The sequence below is a fragment of the Pleurodeles waltl genome, chromosome 4_2 (assembly GCF_031143425.1).
Source record: "Pleurodeles waltl isolate 20211129_DDA chromosome 4_2, aPleWal1.hap1.20221129, whole genome shotgun sequence".
In the NCBI taxonomy this organism is placed as follows: Eukaryota; Metazoa; Chordata; class Amphibia; order Caudata; family Salamandridae; genus Pleurodeles; species Pleurodeles waltl.
The window spans coordinates 411,741,816-411,761,411 of NC_090443.1; the positions used below are offsets into that span (position 1 = coordinate 411,741,816).

The 19,596-nt window shown below is 46.1% G+C and overlaps 1 protein-coding gene across 2 annotated transcripts in view; it reads right to left on the reverse strand.

Moving 5' to 3' along the window:
• Nucleotides 1–19,596, reverse strand: part of LOC138292818 (flavin-containing monooxygenase 5-like) — a 373,180-nt gene that overhangs the window by 57,606 nt on the left and 295,978 nt on the right. For both annotated transcript variants that reach the window (XM_069231613.1, XM_069231614.1), the window contains 2 exons: nucleotides 17,394–17,593; nucleotides 14,432–14,787 (listed from right to left, as the gene is read on the reverse strand). In XM_069231613.1, coding sequence (XP_069087714.1) covers nucleotides 14,432–14,787; nucleotides 17,394–17,593 — 556 coding nt within the window. The remainder of the gene's footprint in view (nucleotides 1–14,431; nucleotides 14,788–17,393; nucleotides 17,594–19,596) is intronic.

Here is a 19,596-nt window from a genome sequence, read left to right on the forward strand (position 1 = left end):
CCAAAGAAATCAACTGCAATCGTTTCCCAAGCTTTTGTAGGAAGGTCAGACTTTGTCACTGTGTGTTGTGTTACCTTGGGGAAAGGCAGTTGCAAAGATGGAAATCCTTTAGTTTCTTCTCGCCTTGGTCTCTTAGGGCTCTCTTGGTGGCTACAATATCACAATGTCCTGCATAGGCTAGTTCAGTGACATCTTAGGCTGTCAGGTATGATGATTCTCAAGCCTCTTAACACAATACTTCCCTTGGCCATAGACAGTTTGTCTTGTACAGTTTTGAATTTCTGAAACTCAATGTCGTTAGCAAGAGGTCGAACACTCCTCTTCAAAGAATGAATTTAAATCATGTCTTTGAGAATGCTCATGTTCTTATCGCCATTTGTGGCAGCAATAATTTGTTCAACGAATAAAGCAGCCAGTGTGTTGGACCTCACAATTAAATTAATGTACTCTTCAGCTGTTTTCAAGGTCGAACTGTGTTTGTGTAGTAGTACTCGTGAAAATTAATCAGCGGGTTCTGATCTTTAATTGGCTTGTGTACAATCACATGGACGTACTCTTCCAGTTGCAACCCCCACCTATCAATGCGAAGGGGCATCTTGGCTTTCAGTTTCCCAAAAATAGTGAGTAGCGCTTGGTGGTCAGTGATGACAGTCAAACGTTTTCTATACAGAAACACATGAAAATGTTTGTAGGACCACACTACAGCCAGACTATTCTCCGGCTGAGAATAGGCATGCTCTGGGTCAGACAGGCTTCGACTAGCAAAGGCCACAACATGTCTCTGAGAATTCAGATGACCATTATATTGAGCAAGGAGTGTCCCCAGTCCCAGAAGGCTCGTATCCATGGTAATCTCAGTATGTAACGTGGGGTCAAAATAGGCCATCTCAGTCGCATTTTCATTCTCATGTTTTATTTTTTTTGAACTTTGATCACATTCAGCAGACCACTGAAAAGGAATATTGGAGCTAATTTACAAGTCTCTTGCACCGCTGTAGCATTATTATTTTTTTACGCTATGGCGGTGCAAACAGTCCCCCACACAGCGTCGCATTTACAAACTGATGCAATGGTACCATTGCACCAGCCTGTAAAGCCTTGGCCACATTATACCTGCGCCGAGTATAATGGATGCAAGGAGGCGTTCTCCCACAAAAAGGGACGCAGAAATGGTGCAGTGAAATCTAAAAGATTTCACTGTGCCATTCTGAGCCATCTCAGCATAATTTTTTAATGTCAGCTCAAGGCAGGTGTTAAAGGGAAGCTGTACTGTTTTCAATGGGACCCCCCTTAGCATTGCTGGACTAGCGTGAACATTTTGATGCTAGTCCAGCAATGCTACAGTTCAGCGCCACAACTGCATCAGAATTTCTCATGCAGCTGTGGACACAGTGTGCCATGGAGCACGGTACTGTAAATACAGTGCTCCCATGGCATTGTTAGGGGAGGAGGGCAGTGCAAAAAACTGGCCCATCAATTATGATGTGCCAGTATCTTGTGAATGAGGCCTAATTTGTTTTGTCAACTTTATCAATGGGGCACTCACTGTAGCAAAGTCATGCATGAACCTCAAGCTATAACTGGCCATGCCCAAGAAGGATCGCAGCATGGTGGCACCTTGTTGGGGGGGGGGGGGCACGGCTGCAAATTCTTGCCCTTTATCTTGGTCAGGAGTCATTCCAGCATCAGAGAATATGTGCCTAAAGAATTTAAGCTTATTCTTGTGAAACTCATGCTTTGCTCCATTCAGAGTGAGACCAGCATCATAGAGCAATTGGTGCACTTGTGAAAGAGCTTTGTGGTGCTCCTCTTGTGTTGCTCCAAACAGCAGTATGTCATCACTATAGGTAAAAGCATGTTTGACAGGTTGAATTATTCGACGTATAATATCCTGAAAAATGTCTGCAGCTGACCAAACTCCAAAACTCAACCTTTTCTTTCGGAACACACCAACATGAGTCGAAAAAGTAGTCAGGACAAAGCAAGAGAAGACTTTGACACAGTTCAGTTGCACAATCATAAATGCTATGTGTGGACCAGGATGTCTTTCTCTCTTGATTGCTTTGTTGGCCAGGAGCATATCAACACAGATGCACACTGCGCCTCACTGTCCTTTTTTGCACCACCACTATTGGCGATGTAGTTGAGTCCCATGTCAGCAGCAGTAGCAAAACTGAGCAGGCAAGCAATGGACGAAGTTCCTTGAAGTACGTGAACTGGCGCTTGCACGAACACTGCTTTGTATCACAAAGTTGCTGTGAAGGACCCTTGATTTTGCAAGCCCACTTGTATATGTTCATGGTTGATGGTTGAGGGGAGGCTCAGTAGACAGGTTATTAAACTTCTCGACTTGCATGATGTTAATCAACGCACCACTGTCTATGGCGAAGGTTATGAGGCAACCGTTGAGTTTTATTGTAATCTTGGGGCAGTGTCGAAATGAACCTATATCTTTATCTTCTGTTCTTCCCTGCATACAGCTAAGCCAACAGGTGCCTGTCGTCATTTGGTCGACATCATCATCGCACACCAATCTTCTTCATTGGCGCTTGACAATGATGTTGAAGAGCCTGTGAAGGATGAGCTTGACTTTGTCTGGTTTCCTCTTGTATTAACTGATGGCGCTTTCTGGGTTTGTGGGCATGGCAAGAATGCTTCTGGAACTTTCTGGTGTCCATTTTCTCTTCTCGCTGTGACGTATTTGGTTTCTCTTTCACTTTGCAAACCATTATGAAGTGATTTTTTTTTCCACAACCTTTTAAAGCCTGTCCTATGGTTGGACATTTACCTTTGTGAGGATATGAAAACCCACACTGGAAACAGCTTTTCTTTTTTTGAAGATGTCGACTTGCGTACTTGTGCTTGCACTTCATGACCAACGCTGATTCATTTTTTGCTTTTCCTGTTTCCATATCAGCAGCTTGTCGGTCTGCTCTTTCATTGGCTCTTGCAGGCATTAGTATTTTTATCAAAACGGAGTGTCTCTCTCAACATGAGACTTCTCAAAGAGTCTGACAGAAAGTTATCAATGACTCTAAGGCGTCTGTCTTCATCATTAAAGTCATGAACATTACAGTGTTTGATGAGCACATCAAGTCTTTCAACAAACTTGTCCATCATTTCACCAGCTTGCTGTCTTGCTTGATTATAAATGTATCTTTCATAGTTAAAATTTGGCATCGGATTGAACTTGGCATTCAAAGCTTATTTGACTCAATATTGCATCAGTCTGTGCAAATTTTGTTCAGTACTTCTTTTACTTTATCACCAGCAAGGTTCTTTATATACTTAATGATTTTATACCATCTACCTGTCCTATGGCATCAATGAAATCATCAAGGGGCAGATGACAAAATTCCTATTTTGCATTTTCTAAACAGCGAATCCTAAGAAATCGCTATTTAGTAAATGCAAAATGGAATGTACCAAAATAGAAATTTCCTAATGGCAATTCCTACAGACTAGGAATCGCTATTAGGAAATCGATATTAAAGGAGTGTTACACAATTCGTTTCTATGGGCCTCAAGGCCCATAAGCATGGATGTTTTTTTTTTTACTTTTTGCCTTACGAAGGGTCATCCCCAGTCTTTTTGCCTCCTTCCTTCTGGTTTTTCTGACCTCTCGCTGTTGGCTCTAGGACTCTGAGCACTTTATCACTGCTGACCAGTGCTAAACTGCAGGTGCTCTCCCATCTAAAGCTGGTATGATTGGCTTATACCTAATTGGCATATTTAATTTACCTATAAGTCCCTTGTACAGTGGTATCTCTATACCAAGGGCCTGTAAATTAAATACTACTAGTGGGCCTGCAGCGCTGCTTGCGCCACCCACTGAAGTAGACTTTCAAACCTGTCTCAGGCCTGCTAGCGCAGGGCCTGTGTGCGCAGTTTTCTGCCACAGGGACCTGGCATCTAAACTTACTTGCCAGGCCCAGAACTCCCCTTTTACTACATGTAAGTCACCCCTAAGGTACGCCCTAGCTAGCCTTATGGGCAGGGTGCCATGTATGTAGAAAGGCAGGACATGTGCCATATTGCATGGCCTGTCCTGGTAGTGACAAACAGCCTAACTTGGTGCCTCACTGCTGTGAGTGCTGCCTTCTCATAGGATTGCATTAGAAATGCCCTGCCTTATGTGTAAGGGGTATTGTCTGATTTATGAGGGGTAGCGTAGGCGTGTTTGGTATGGTTGTGATGGTGATAATAAATGCTGCTTACTGGTGTGGGTGTATTTTTTTTATTACTATCACAGAAATGCCACTTCTAGAAAGTGCGCATTTATCTGTGCTTATGACTCTGGTGTTTTGCAGCTTGACTCCAATCCACGTCTGGGCAGAGTGACAGTTGGGGCTTTGTGCATACTTTTCACACAGCCTGTACACAGGGAGGGTGGATGTGTCACAGAGGTGCATCTGCATACTGAATAGTATTCCTGGGCTGAGAGAAGGGAGAGGCGGGGCACACCTAGATTTGTAAAGGCTGTGCCCTGGCCTCACACAATAGGGTCGTTAACCCCCCACTGATGTTTGGAGCCTGTACTGAAAGGAGAGAGGGGGCACTCCCAGAACCAGTTGTAACTGGCTGGAACCTCCTCTCCCTACCATTGCAAAACATTGTAAGGACTGAGTATAAGTATAGGGGAATTTTTTGGAAACATCTTGGAACTGGACACCAAAGGCTGAAAGGACTCACCAGAAACTGCCATGGACTGCTGCCGCTGTGCTGACCTGTGACCTGCCTGGTCACTGTGAAGGACTTGCCACTTGCTGCCTTTCCCTTGTGCTGGCCTGTTGCTGGGCCTTCCAACTGAGGACCTTTTCTTAATACTCTGCTCCCCAGGGGCAGGGTGCTGTGGCCCCTGACCCCTGCATCTATTTCTTCAAGAGGGGTGCTCCTCCGTGGTTGCGGCTGCCATAGCGCTGATTGCAACGCGCTTATGGAGCCTTGGGAGCTCGTAGGCTCCTTGCTGCATTGTGCCCCTTTAAAAATGATCACCGCCGCAGCCCAGGCTTCAAGAGTGGCTTTGGCGCTTTGAAAAGCGCTCTTTTTGATGCCCTGAATCACTGCCGCAGCCCGGGCGTCCGATATTTACGGAGTGCCAGTCTCGCGCACTCTTCAGTGCCCCCAGGGTACCGTCCCCTCCCTGGAGCGCCCCCGGGGCACTAGCCACCTCCGATCTTTGAGAAGATCACAGCGGCAGCCCGGGAAGCTGGAAGAACACTTGCGCACCGCATCGGGTGCAGGCGAGTGTCTGCTCGGGCCCCAGAAGGGGTCCAATCTTCTTGTGGCATCAGGCAGGACCAGGGGAAGGCGCAGGGAGTGCCCCTTCCGCCTGGCCTCTGCGGTAGGAGTAGGACGCTCCTTTCCAGCTACTAGTTAAAACGGGCATTATTGCGGCCCCTCCCTTTTGTGGAAGGGCCAGTGGAGGCCTGGGGGGGCCCCCAGAGATCGCGGGTCCCCAGAGGGGCCCGTCATTAAACCGGAGGGGGGGTGTCCCCCGCCGGCCCTAAGTTGTTTTTGCTGGCCATGGCTCCCCCCGTGAGGGCCGGTTGATGCCCGGGGGGGGTCCCCAGTAGTCACGGTACCCAGAGGGGCCCATCTATAATGGAGAGGAGGTGCATGTCGCCCTCCTCTGGCCTCAAAGGATGTCGGAGGCCCCGTTTTGCGCAGAGGAGCGCCGGGGGCCCCATTGTTCGTCTTTCAGGCACTGGAGGTGCCTTCATCAAACCAGGTACTATTAAAGAGACAATATAAATTCTAAGTTATTGCTACAGACTTTGCTAGTTTATATGTTGCCTTCCTGTTTGATGTGTTTTTACATATGTATTCAAATGTTCCTTTTATGGGCATGACTTGCTAATATGTTTGTCTAACTTGCCATATGTTTTCTAATGTTCCTACTATGGGCGTTTCATGATATTCTTATGACAAGTGCTTTAATGTGATAACGTGTTTCCTGACTACTGCTTATGTTGCAGAATATTGAGTAACCTGTGTGTTATTTGTGACTACTGCTAGTTTACAGAGTAACTAATGTGTAACGTTCTGACAACTGCTAAGGTAGCAGGATACTACTGTTATGTGATGTTGGTCTAATAATTACGTTGTGTACAATACAGTATATTTTCATATAATCTGGTGTTGTGTTTCCTTTGTGGTGGGGATATTGCGTCACATGTGTTGTGTGTGTTGTGCAAACGCTTTACACATTGCCTCTGGGTTAAGCCTGACTGCTCGTGCCAAGCTACCAAGGGGGTGAGCAGGGGTTATCTTGGACGTGTAACTCCCTTGCCCTGACTAGAGTGGGTGGGTTCTGCCTGGCTGAGGTGCATACCCTAGCCAACCAGAAACCCCAATTCTAACATTGGTTGTCAGCGGTGAGGATAGGACTTGCGCTTGCACAATACCATTGTGACTTATTATTTCACTACAAGGATTGCGTTTAGACCATCACATGTTTGGCTTCTCTTAACTTTCTCTCTTTGGTCATTTTTCCTGTTTTCAGTTCTCACGCTTGGGTATTGTGGTTGTCACATTTAAGTTATTTTCAAGATGGGGCTTACCTTTGATTTAGAGGACCTGCCGTTTTACACGCAGGAGGAATTAGAGGGGTTCTTTAGAGAGAGAGGGCTGCCTGTAGAAGGGGACCTCAGGAGATCTCTGAATTTCTTTGAAAGGTTTGTGACATATACCCAGAGAGGGAGTGTGCTTAGGGGGTACCCAGAGGATCCTGAGTGTAGCGAGGGTTCCCAATGGGAGGGCTCCCAAACCTCATCCCTAGAGAGTGGTAGAGAGACTGATCAGGAGAGTGAGAATGACCGGGTGGGGACGCCAGTTGACAGGGAAGTCCCCAGTGATAGGGAGTCCCTTGCTGGGTCCAGTGTAAGAAGCAGGGCTACCTCTCATTCCTTGATGCCTGATGAGCTAAGAGGTAGGCAGGAAGAGAGGGACCTGAAGTTGCAGTTAGCGCGCCTGGCTGTTGAGGAGAGAGGGGCTGAGGTAGAGAAGGCCTTAGTACAGGAGAGGATGGCAGAGGCAGAGAGGGCCTTTGCCAGAGAAAGACTCGCTCTAGAGCGCAGTCTGAAGGTTCTGGACTCACCAGCGCTGCAAGTGGAGTCCAGTGGTGGCAGCAATGTAGAGTGCTGTAGCAAAGATGTTCCTCACATACCCATAGATCTGGTACCTAGGTTCCAAAAGGGAATTGACATACGTCAGTGGTTTAAGGAATATGAGAGGGCTCTTGTAGAGCGCAGGATCCCTGAGAAGGTTTGGGGGACTGGCCTAGGGAGCTATATTCCTAAAGAGGGGAGGGATGCCCTACTGACTCTAGAAGAGAGTGACAGGGAGGGGTACTCCACTATGAAGAACGCACTGAGTGAGAAGTATGGTTTTTCCCCTGAGGAATACAGAAAGAGGTTTAGGGGTCGGCAAGAAACTGTCCCACCAGTCTTGGGAGGAGTTTGTGGAGGATTGCTGCATTGCACTAGATGGATGGGTGAAGGGTAGCACAGTAAACAATTTTGAAGGGCTGTTTAATCTGATTTTCATAGAGCACCTGCTTCGTTGTTGTTTTTCAGAGTTACGCCAACACTTGTCAGTGTGTGAGCTCTCTGACCCCAGGGAGCTTGCAAAGGAAGCAGACCTTTGGTTGCGTACCAGAGGATCTGGTGTGGCATTAGGGGGTGTTCCTAATAGGAGTGGTGTAGGTGTTTCCCAACCAGGTGGGGTGGGAAAGGAATGGAGTGTCCCAGGTAGGTCCCAGTGGACTGGGGTGGGAGAGGGACCACATGTCCCGTCTCAAAGGAGAGGGAATGGGGCTGGGCTGAGGCCCAAGGTGCCCGAGATCCCGTCCCAGGTCCTGGAAGGTTCTATGAGGGAACGCCAGGAGAGGACCCCAGCCTGTGCTGTAGGGCCAGCTGTTCAGAAGGATCCCATTTTGTCAGTAGGACTTAGGCGGGTGGCTGGTGATAGCGTTCCGCCAGTTCTGTTGTCTGGTAGTCTCACTCCAGAGTGGAGGAGGCGGAAATCCAGGTGTAGGGTTGAGAGGGGGCTGTGGGCCCCAGTGGAGAACCTCAAGGGTCAGCTCTGAGAGCAGAGCTCCCCAGGAATGACCTTGGTGAGACCATTTCTGGGCTGGGGGGAATCCAGACTCCGTCAGATGGGCAGAGGTCAGGAGACCTGCACCAGCCAGACTCGTGTGTGGCCCTTGGAGAAGGTGTTTCCCTGGTGGGAGTAGGTGTGCCCCCCAGGAAGTCCTGGTGCGCCAGGCAATGGTTCAACCGCAGGGTGGTGACTCTGGGTTGGATGATCAGGTTCAGGGGTAAACTCTGACCTGATGGGGAGTAGGTGTGCTCCCAAGGAAGTCCTGGTGCGCCCAGCAGTGGTTTAACCGCAGGGTGTTGACTCTGGGTTGGATTGCCAGATTCAGGGGGTAAGCTCTGATCTGGTAGGGGGTAGCTGTGCTCCCAAGGAAGTCCTGGTTCACTGGGCAATGGTCCAGTCTCAGGGTGTCGTCCCTGAACTAGATAGACAGGTTCAGGGGGTAAACTCTGACCTGGTTGGGGGGGCGGTTAGTGTGCTCACCCCCCGTGTGAAACTTCTGGTGGCTTCTCCCGAGGTGGGGAGACGCAGGACTCTGGAAGTGGGGTTCAGGGAGAGGGAAGCCCGCCCCGGACCCCGGTGCAACCCAAGGGTGTCATTCCTAGGTTGGGTGGTCAGTCGTCAGGTAGTGATCCTGGGCTGGCGAGAGAGTTGTGCAGGGCTGCTGTACCCAGCACCCTGGCAAGTGTGGATTCTGGTGATACCCCTCCTTGGAGAGGAGGGCGGGATCCTAGAAGGAGGGGTAGAGGGAGGAGAGCCTTGCCTCTAGCTCCTGTAGAACCTATGGGTGCGGACCCTAGGTTGGTGGATCAGTGGCAGGGTAGGGCCCCTGAACTGATTGGAAATGGAGTGGAGACAGGTTGCTTTGCACCTGGGGCTACCGCCCCCCCCACTCGTTATGGTTTCAGAGACCAGAGGCTCCTAGATGGCCTGGTGCCTGGTTCTGGCCATTGGCAGCTAGAGAACCCCCGTGGGTTGGTCTAGGCTGCCTGGGAAGCATTGACAGAGAGATCAAAGTGGAGTCAGGAAGGCGTAGAACTGGAACATGCCCCTGCTGTTGTGGGCCTGGGTCCTTGTTCTATCGCCCCAATCAGGGAAGTACATCAAGGTATTGATTGTTGTGCCCTGGCTTTTGGCTGATAGGTGGCTGTGTTGGACTTTTTGCCTTACGCAGGGTCATCCCCAGTCTTTTTGCCTCCTTCCTCCTGGTTTTTCTGACCTCTCGCTGTTGACTCTAGGACTCTGAGCACTTTATCACTGCTGACCAGTGCTAAAGTGCAGGTACTCTCCCATCTAAAGTTGGTATGATTGGCTTATACCTAATTGCCATATTTAATTTACGTATAAGTCCCTTGTACAGTGGTATCTCTATACCCAGGGCCTGTAAATTAAATACTACTAGTGGGCTTGCGCGCTGCTTGCCCCACCCACTGAAGTAGACTTTCAAACCTGTCTCAGGCCTGCTAGCGTAGGGCCTGTGTGCACCGTTTTTTCTGCCACAGGGACCTGGCATCTAAACTTACTTGCCAGGCACAGAACTCCCCTTTTACTACATGCAAGTCACCCCTAAGGTACGCCCTAGCTAGCCTTATGGGCAGGGTGCCATGTATGTAGAAAGGCAGGACATGTGCCGCATTGCATGGCCTGTCCTGGTAGTGACAAACAGCCTAACTTGGTGTCTCACTGCTGTGAGTGCTGCCTTCTCATAGGATTGCATTAGAAATGCCCTGCCTTATGTGTAAGGGGTATTGTCTGATTTATGAGGGGCAGCGTAGGCGTGTTTGGTATGGTTGTGATGGTGATAATAAATGCTGCTTACTGGTGTGGGTGTATTTTTTATTACTATCCCAGAAATGCCACTTCTAGAAAGTGCACATTTATCTTTGCTTATGACTCTGGTGTTTTGCAGCTTGACTCCAATCCACGTCTGGGCAGAGTGACAGTTGGGGCTTTGTGCATACTTTCCAGACAGCCTGTACACAGGGAGGGTGGAGGTGTCACAGAGGTGCATCTGTATACTGAATAGTCTTCCTGGGCTGAGAGAAGGGAGAGGCAGGGCACACCTAGATTTGTAAAGGCTGTGCCCTTGCCTCACTCAATAGGGTCGTTAACCCCCACTGATGTTTGGAGCCTGTACTGAAAGGAGAGAGGGGGCACTCCCAGTACCAGTTGTAACTGGCTGGAACCTCCTCTCCCTACCATTGCAAAACATTGTAAGGACTGAGTATAAGTATAGGGGAATTTTTGGGAATCATCTTGGAACTGGACACCAAAGGCTGAAAGGACTCACCAGGAACCGCCATGGACTGCTGCCGCTGTGCTGACCTGTGACCTGCCTGGTCACTGTGAAGGACTTGCCACTTGCTGCCTTTCCCTTGTGCTGGCCTTTTGCTGGGCCCTCCACCTGAGGACCTTTTCTTAAGACTCTGCTCCCCAGGGGCAGGGTGCTGTGGCCCCTGACCCCTGCATCCATTTCTTCAAGAGGGGTGCATCTCCGTGGTTTCGGCTGCCATAGTGCTGATTGCAGCGCGCTTATGGAGCCTTGGGAGCTCGTAGGCTCCTCGCTGCATTGTGCCCCTTTAAAAATGATCACCGTCGCAGCCCAGGCTTCAAGAGTGGCTTTGGCGCTTTGAAAAGCGCTCTTTTTGATGCCCTGAATCACCGCCGCAGCCCGGGCGTCCGATATTTACAGAGTGCGAGTCTTGCGCACTCTTCAGTGCCCCCGGGGTACCGTCTGCTCCCTGGAGCGCCCCCAGGGCACCAGCCGCCTCTGATCTTTGAGAAGATCACTGCGGCAGCCCTAGAAGCTGGAAGAACACTCGTGCACCGCATCGGGTGTGGGCGAGTGTCTGCTCGGGCCCCAGGAGGGGTCCGATCTTCTTGTGGCTTCAGGCAGGACCAGGGGAAGGAGCGGGGAGTGTCCCTTCCCCCTGGCCTCTGCGGTAGGAGCAGGACGCTCCTTTCCGGCTACTAGTTAAAACAGGCATTATTGCGGCCCCCCCCTTTTTGTGGAAGGGCCAGTGGAGGCCCAGAGGGGCCCCCAGAGATCGCTGGTCCCCGGAGGGTCCCGTCATTTAACCGGAGGGGGTGCATGGTGCCCCCCTTCTGCCCTAAGTTGTTTTTGCTGGCTTTGGCTCCCCCGTGAGGGCCGGTTGAGGCCCGGGAGGGACCCCAGTAGTCACGGTCCCCGGAGGGGCCCGACTATCAGAGAGGGGAGGTGCATATTGCCCTCCTCTGGCCTCAAAGGATGTCAGAGGCCCCCGTTTTGTGCAGAGGAGCGCCAGGGGCCCCATTGTTCGTCTTTCAGGTACTGGAGGTGCCTTCATCAAACCAGGTAATCTTGAAGAGACAATATAAATTGTAAGTTCTTGCTTGAGACTTTGCTAGTTTATATGTTGCCTACCTGATTGATGTGTTTTTACATATGTATGCAAATGTTCCTTTTATGGACATGACTTGCTAATATGTTTGTCTAACTTGCCATGTGTTTTCTAATGTTCCTACTATGGGCGTTTCATGATATTCTTATGACAAGTGCTTTAATGTGATAACGTGTTTCCTGACTACTGCTTATGTTGTAGAATATTGAGTAACCTGTGTGTTATTTGTGACTAATGCTAGTTCTCAGAGTAACTAATGTGTAACGTTCTGACAACTGCTAAGGTAGCAGGATACTACTGTTATGTGATGTTGGTCTAATAATTACGTTGTGTACAATACAGTATATTTTCATATAATCTGGTGTTGTGTTTCCTTTGTGGTGGGGATATTGCGTCACATGTGTTGTGTGTGTTGTGCAAACGCTTTACACATTTCCTCCGGGTTAAGCCTGATTGCTCATGCCAAGCTACCAAGAGGGTGAGCAGGGGTTATCTTGGACATGTAAATCCCTTGCCCTGACTAGAGTGGGTGGGTTCTGCCTGGCTGAGGTGCATACCCTAGCCAACCAGAAAACCCATTTCTAACAGTTTTGCATCTCTAAATTTGTGATTTCCTAATAGGAAATTGCAAGTTAGGAACTGCAAAACCAAGGATGCCTTGATGCATCCAAAGAAAGGTGGTGCACGTGTAAAGTGCACAAATGCCCTAGGGGCATTTGCATGCTTTATGGCAATCTGAAAAATGCATTTTGGGTGCATTTTGTAAAATTGCACACGGTTACCATAGACTTGAAGTCGATGGTAATAGCATTTCCTAAATGTCCATTTTGCATTTGCGATTTTCTATTTGGGAATCACAAAATGCGATTTCTACTGGGTAGAAATCGCACTTTGCAATTCCCTATTGACCTTTGTACACCTCAAAAAAGGCAATTTATCAGTCCTTCATGGGCCAAAATTGCCATTTGGTCTGTTAAGAAATGCTGAATCCTCTCGTACTCCTGGCCCTATATGTCTCGATCCATGCGGTCCACCTGGCACCGTTATTCTGTCTCTTGGTGGTGTCAAATGGCAGTGGTAGCTTCAGAAACACAGCTGCATTGTACTTTGTGCTCTTTTCTACTGCCATTGAGAGTATCTGCTGTTCAGATAATAGCCCTGTTCACCCGGCGATGTAATTTCTGCAAGCACATGCCTTGCACTTACACTTGCACTTGGGTCGTCTCACCTAAGCTGAGGCTATAGATCCTTAGCCTGTTTCTTGACAGTGAGTAATGATTCTGTTTCTCACACTTGATCGATGTTGCGTTTAGCTTTTTGCATTGTAGCTCGTTGTCATTTTGTATTGAAGATAGCTCTGTGTTATGGCGCTACATAGTTTTGTTTCTTTCACCCTTACCAGCAGACTCTGGTGAGCCTTATGAATACTCTCCTCTTCTGAGCCTTTAACTTCTTTGAGGGCTGTAGAGGTGCTAGAGCGAAGTTTAGACTCTACACATGCCAACTCCAACCTGCTTCTCATCGAATTGAGCACATGTGGTATGCACAAGCAATTTGCCGTGTTGGTGCAATCTCTCAGGGAGAGCAGCCTTTTTTATTTGGGGCTCGTGTCCCCTACTCCTCGCCAGTTATAGCGTCCTCCCCAGCCCGGGAGCATGTAACAGAATACTCCACACATGGAGCTCTATATTAGACGTCTTTATTCCTCAACATACCACCACACACTATTGACTCATTACGTCATAACTGTTAATAACCACACCTTGACACCTCCCAGCAAGTTACGTGATCTCTCTCTTGAGTTCACCCAGAACCGTAAGGGACCTCGCGTACCTAGTCTCACAACACTAAAACCTAAAACAATGAGGATTACAAGGTGTGAGAGTTTTTTGGTCCATTGAAGCACAAACTAATTTAAAATGTACCACAGTGTTTGGCTTTACTAATACACATCTACTTCTAGGCAAACAAACCTTTTTTAGCAACATTAGGATAATGAAAGACTGGGAAAAACATAAGAAACATAACATTCTAGTCTATACAATGCACTCTGCATACAGCTCTTTGATGACAGTTCATAGATCACTTTGCTATAATAAGATTGTAACTTATGAACTGCAAGTAACAAAATGATCTCTGTGATGAAAGCATTAGCTCACTGAGCATTTATCCATATAGAATGCAGCTCTGTGATCTGCGTAGTACACGTTCTTTGCAGCAGGCATATTAACCCTCTGTGCTACTTTATAATGAGTCAAAACTGCCACTAGACTAAACTCTGAACTCTCTTCAGCAGGAACATTAATCACAAGAGTTTTCTTGTCATATTTTCATTGCTGCTTGAAAACTGCTGGACACACAAAGAACTCTGCAGCAGGTGCTTTTAAACCCATAAGTTATTCTTAGGTACAGCGCCCCCAAGCTCTGCGCCAGGTGCACCACCCTAAAAATGGCCCCTCCTTATAGGTGCAGATCATAATGCATTAACATTTCTCCTAAACATTCCCAAACTATTCATGATTGATTAATATAATGTAAATTATCTTAATGCACTGTGATCAAAATATATGTTCAGTTCCACTTTTTAAAACAGAGAATGTTTTTTTTCCCCTTTACCAGACTACTATCCTACGGCTTCCTAGACAACAAGGTTTTGAAGAGTGAACTTGCACTTTGAAGCCACGTTTCTATTTGCACAGATGATTTTTATAATAGTAGAGTTCTGGCAAGGTATGAAAGAGTGGTCTAAGGTAATAGTGATAACTAATGATTTCAAGTTCAAATATCTATTTTTAACCAAATTACTAATGAAAGATTTAGGAGTGCTGTTGGAGGTTTTTTTTAAACAGCCTGCTGTATGTTGTATGGTTATTGATGCCTCAGAGAGTCTATGATGAAGAATTCTTAACAGGCAGTCATTGTATGATCCTAATTTCAGTCTTTGCACTTACCTTTAAAAACTCTGATGGCCCAACGTGCCTGGAGCTCAGAAATGGGCATGATGGCGCCAAGAGGTTGGATGAGCCCTACAAGGGCCATTGTAGGTTTCTTCAAGTGTGGTGGAAAAACGTTTTTGTATAAAGTGATCTTGTTGTTGTGGACTTGCAAAACAGAATCCTCAAAGAAGGGGAAGGAAAAGCTGTATCCTGTCGCAAAGATGACCACATCAATATCCTCTTCCACTGTTCCATCCTCAAAGATAGCTGAGGTTTCGGTAAACCTCTTCACATTGGCTTTCACAAGCACCTTGCCTGACATGATGCGATTCGGTAAATCGTCATTGACCGTGGGATGCTGGCTAAAATACCTAAAAGGTTTGAAAGAAGAAGTTCAGGAAAGACCACAAAAAATTACAGATGGAGATATTGAAAACAAAATCTTATAAAGTGTTGCATCCATCAATGGTAGAAATGTCACCCCAACAAGCAAAGCTGCATACTTTCCTAGTGAAGACTTGGAGGCAGACGTGGCTGATTAACAGCCAGGGTAGTACAGAATGAGATTTCCAAGAAAGCAAAATATGTATTTGAACCACCTAGGAAGCCCCATCAGAGATGGATAATGGAGTAACCTCTATCCCTAAACCAAACACCCTTATGTGTCTATGGGGTTAGGTAGAATATTTTGCGATTAAATATTATGGTGAACAAGTAGGGAGAGCCCTCAGGTTTCCTGGTGTCACAGTTATTAAGTCCTTTAGACTGAGTCTACCTCTCTCATGGAAAGCCCTACACTCGGCATTTGGGCCATCAGTGGCAAGGATGCTTACTCATGATTTATAGAGATTCTATCTCCTAGTTCTTCTAGTACTTTTGATGTTTTAAGACCTGTCTGCCATATTGGTCAAAGGATGGAAAATGCAAATCTCTCATTCTCAGACCTTAGTGTGCCTCTATGTCTCTAGTAAATCTGAGTTGTGTGTGAGATCATATTTTGGGAATTAAATTTCTCCCACCTGGGTTCAAAGGGAAAGGGTAAAGATTGGACACAGTGGTCTGTTCTGGGGCATCTCTCCTATTCTCACCACACTACAATAGACACCTGCAGGCAGGGAAATGAAGAAGCCATTTCCCAAGAGGTGCAGTGAACCCCTGAGGCCAATGATTAGACAGCATAATCCCAGAGTGCTGAAACCAGTGGCATGGACACTTTAGTCCAAATTTAAGAAAAGTGGTGATGCATTATATGCAGCAACACTTTTCTTGCACCCCTTACGCCCCCTAATGCCACCATGTTTGCGCTGCATTTAACATGCGTTGCACCATGGCACAGTTTAGGGACAATTGCGTCATCATTTTTGGGAATATTGTAGTACATTGAAGGATTAGCGCGACAAATATTACTGCTAATCCCGCAAAGTACATAGGGGCCCATTAGGAATAATGGTGTGCCCTCTTTTAACTCCTGCTCTGTGCAGGTGTTAAAAATAGCCGCTAAAAATGGTGCAGTGGAATCTCATAGATTCCACTGTGCCATTTTTGTGGTCCCCCTAATGGGGGAACACCCCCTTGCATACATTATGCCTGGTGCAGGCACAATGTGGCGCAAGGGGTTACAAAGTGGCGCGATGCATGCATTTCACCACTTTGTAAATCTGGTGCGGTGAATTTGGCCTCATTAAGCCACATTAGCTTCATAAAAAATGACGCTGATGTAGCAGAAGGAGGCGCTAGGCCTTCTTAAATCTGGGCTTTTGATTCCACTCCTAATCCGAAAAGAATCTTGGTTTCATCTCGGGATCTATCAATAAAACAATTCCATAAAACAAATTCCTAGAGTGAAGCTTCTAGATTCACCAGGCTTAAGGTACAAGCAGCCTTTACCTGCAGTAGCCATTTGTAATATATAACCAAATTTCCCTCTAAGTCTGCACTTGATGTCCTCACACGCTTCTGCAATGGGAATTTCTTTATCGCCGTTTTAAATATTAGCTTGCTATGTGTCTATCATTTGAATATTCTATTATTTATTGTCTATATCACCTTCTGTATATTATGTTATGACTTAATACTTTGGAAAGACACTATACTTATTTTATCTGCTTTATTAGGTGTGTGATAGGCACAGTATATCACCACCCTGCCTAGTGATGGACTAGCTACATTCATCTAATGCTCTATTCAATATTGGTGGACTGCATTTCTCAATCTGACATTACATGCAGAGTTAGCCAAAGACACATTGGTTGGTGGGTACAAGGAGACACCTCAGAGGAAAATTTAGTTGGTGGAGCAACTATTTAATCTGACTAGTGAGAAACTGCATTAACCAAGAGACCACTTACTTGGTGCTGAAGGGATTTCACAAGTGACTGGTGGTTCCAGGATGGAAGTTGGAGCCTGGAGAAGTGAGTGTTTTGGTGGACAGTCCTCTATACATCAAATTTAACATAACTTAATCAAGACCACAGTGGATTTTGTAGTGAGGGTTGCATTCTGATTTGCTGAGCTCCAGTGCTTAATTTGTAAAACAAAATTAAGTTCCACGACCCAAGGCACTTCATAAGAGTCGACTACAGCTGGCACCACAAACAGCCCTGACACTGCTGCCAAATGCCAGTACCATGCATTACTTATCTGCTACATTTATCCCTTTTAAATACACACTTCACTGATAAATTCAGCAGAGTAGACACACACCACACCACCACCATGTGGTTTAATCCCATGATACGTGCTGGTGTTTAGAAATAAGTGCTGGTGCTGAGCACCGGAAAACACTAACACAAATTAAGCACTGCTGAGCTCATAACTCAGTAGTAAATGTACCATGTTGTCTGCAATGGGTGTTTATGTTGTGTGTAGTTTGACATGCATTGAGCCTAGTACATATCCTGCTCTTCATTTATATACCTACTCTGTCCACACCAAAGTCTCCCATGCAAATGCAAAGAGGAACATGCTGGTCAGATACCTGTGTTTTGGTAGCAGGCCATAGTTGAAGTGATTGAACCTTTTATTGAGAGCTGCCTCTGCCAGGTAGCTGCGTGTGGATTGAGGAAGGAGAGCAAGGAACATCTTACTGAAGCGTGTTGAATGTACAATGTCCACTGGATAACCATTGTCTGAAATGCGGTTGATGATCCAGGATCCTCGCCGTGTGCTGAGAAAAACCTGACAGGTACAAAGTATTCAGTTACTTTTCTCAATAAACTTTTCCATCATTTATGCAGCTTTGGATCAATGTGCTCTGCAACAGCTCTTCAATCCCTGCTGGTGTCTAAGGGGATTCTTCCTTTTGGCAGGACAGGCAGTTTACAAGACCTTATCTTTAATGTTCTCTAGTGTCCTCATTCTGAGTCATATAGAAACACTGCATTTGAAATTCCGCACCCAGAATTAACAATCCAAAAGGATTGATATTTCTGTGGCATCTGTGGCACTGCATTACTGCAGTATCATGAATGTTCCCCTATTGAATGGGCACCACTGTGTAAATTGTGTAAACTGATTTCTGTATGTTGATTCTCAGTTCTGCACAGTTTTCTCCAGATAAGTTTTGTTCACTTTTTACCTGAAGAATACATTCTTCGAAACCTCCTATGATGGTAATATGGCATGCAAAATAATCATCTTTTGCCCCTTAAGTCATGTTCCTGGACAAATCGAAATGTTTAAGAAGCTTTAAATTAGGGCAAGTAGGCTGAATACATGGGCACTTAATTAGCGTTGTTTGACATTATCACTCATAAACTTTGAGGTATTTCACATTTTCTGGAGATACAAATATTCAAAAACACGTATCTCAAACTCTTGTTCACCTGTGCATCTTCAAAACACCCTGACCCATATTTACAAGAAAATTATGCAGCGTTTGGAAAGTGCAGGGATGCGTTGTATTTACAGAAATATAACGCATCCCTGTTCTTTACTCTGTGCTAGCGTACAATTGACTGCCAGGAGCGAATGCAGAATCCCTTGCACCATGGTGCAAGGGTTCCTGTGTAACAGGGATGATTGTTTATGTGCAGGAAGGGACACCTTCCTGCACACAAACAATCGTTGATGCGGTTTTCCTGCTTCTATGTGTGCTGCAGAATGCAGCACACACAGAAAGAGCAAAAAACAAGGAGAAATAAAGATATTTTTCCTCGTTGCACTTCCTTTATACCACCCCTGGCATGGCGTGGGAATCTGACGCATTCCCAGCTTTACTAAACCTTGTAAATATCTGGGAATGCGTCAGATTATGTGGCCTTGTAAATATGTGCGGGCACACTGCCTGCTGGAGCATCAGAAAAGTGATGCTCCAGAGGCGTTATTGTGCCACAGGGGCATTATAAATATGCCCCCCAGATTCTAGAAATTGATATAGGTGGAACAACAAATATTGTCTAGGTCAGCTAGAGATATTTGGCCTGATGAAGACCCCACTTATTTTAGTTATCTCTTGCGCTCAAAACGTGTCAACTCATAGTTTGGCACACTTCTGGATTTGTCAAATGCTATCAGTACAAATGTAGTAAATGAGGCACTGATTACGATTCTGCTACTTAGCTGGTACCTCAAAGATTAATGCTCAACAACAATTTTATGTTTTTGTTCCATCTATTAACAGCTTGATGTAAAATACGATCTCAATTACTGTTTCATGAATACATCATTTAGGAGAATTAGTGTATGTAAATTATTATAATTTATTATCTACATGCATTTAAAAAAAATTAGGGAGCGGATGTAGCTGCACAGGTCAACACAGGGAAGGCACTGCAATGTGATTTTAGCTCAAAAGAAGAAAACAAAACATAACACTTCGGGGCATATTTAAGAGTGTATGCGTGCCTGCATTGCATGCAGGATTGTTTTATGCAGGAAGGGGCACCCTCCTCCAATCCTTAGAGGCATATTCCTCTTTCTATGTGTGCTGCGGAATAAATATATTTCTCCTCACTACGCTTCTCCTGGGAGGTGTATGGTTTCGGCACATTCTTACTTACACTTCTTACTATACTTATATAGACAGCTGTGATTTTTATTTTTACATGGATTGTATCTTCTTAGTTGTTCAGCTGGCTTTATATGCCAATTTTGTATGGATCACTGCATCTTATAATAAACTAAAGATCTATGTTGGTTATAAAAAGTTTCATGAGTATTTTTGTAACACGTATAGTAGC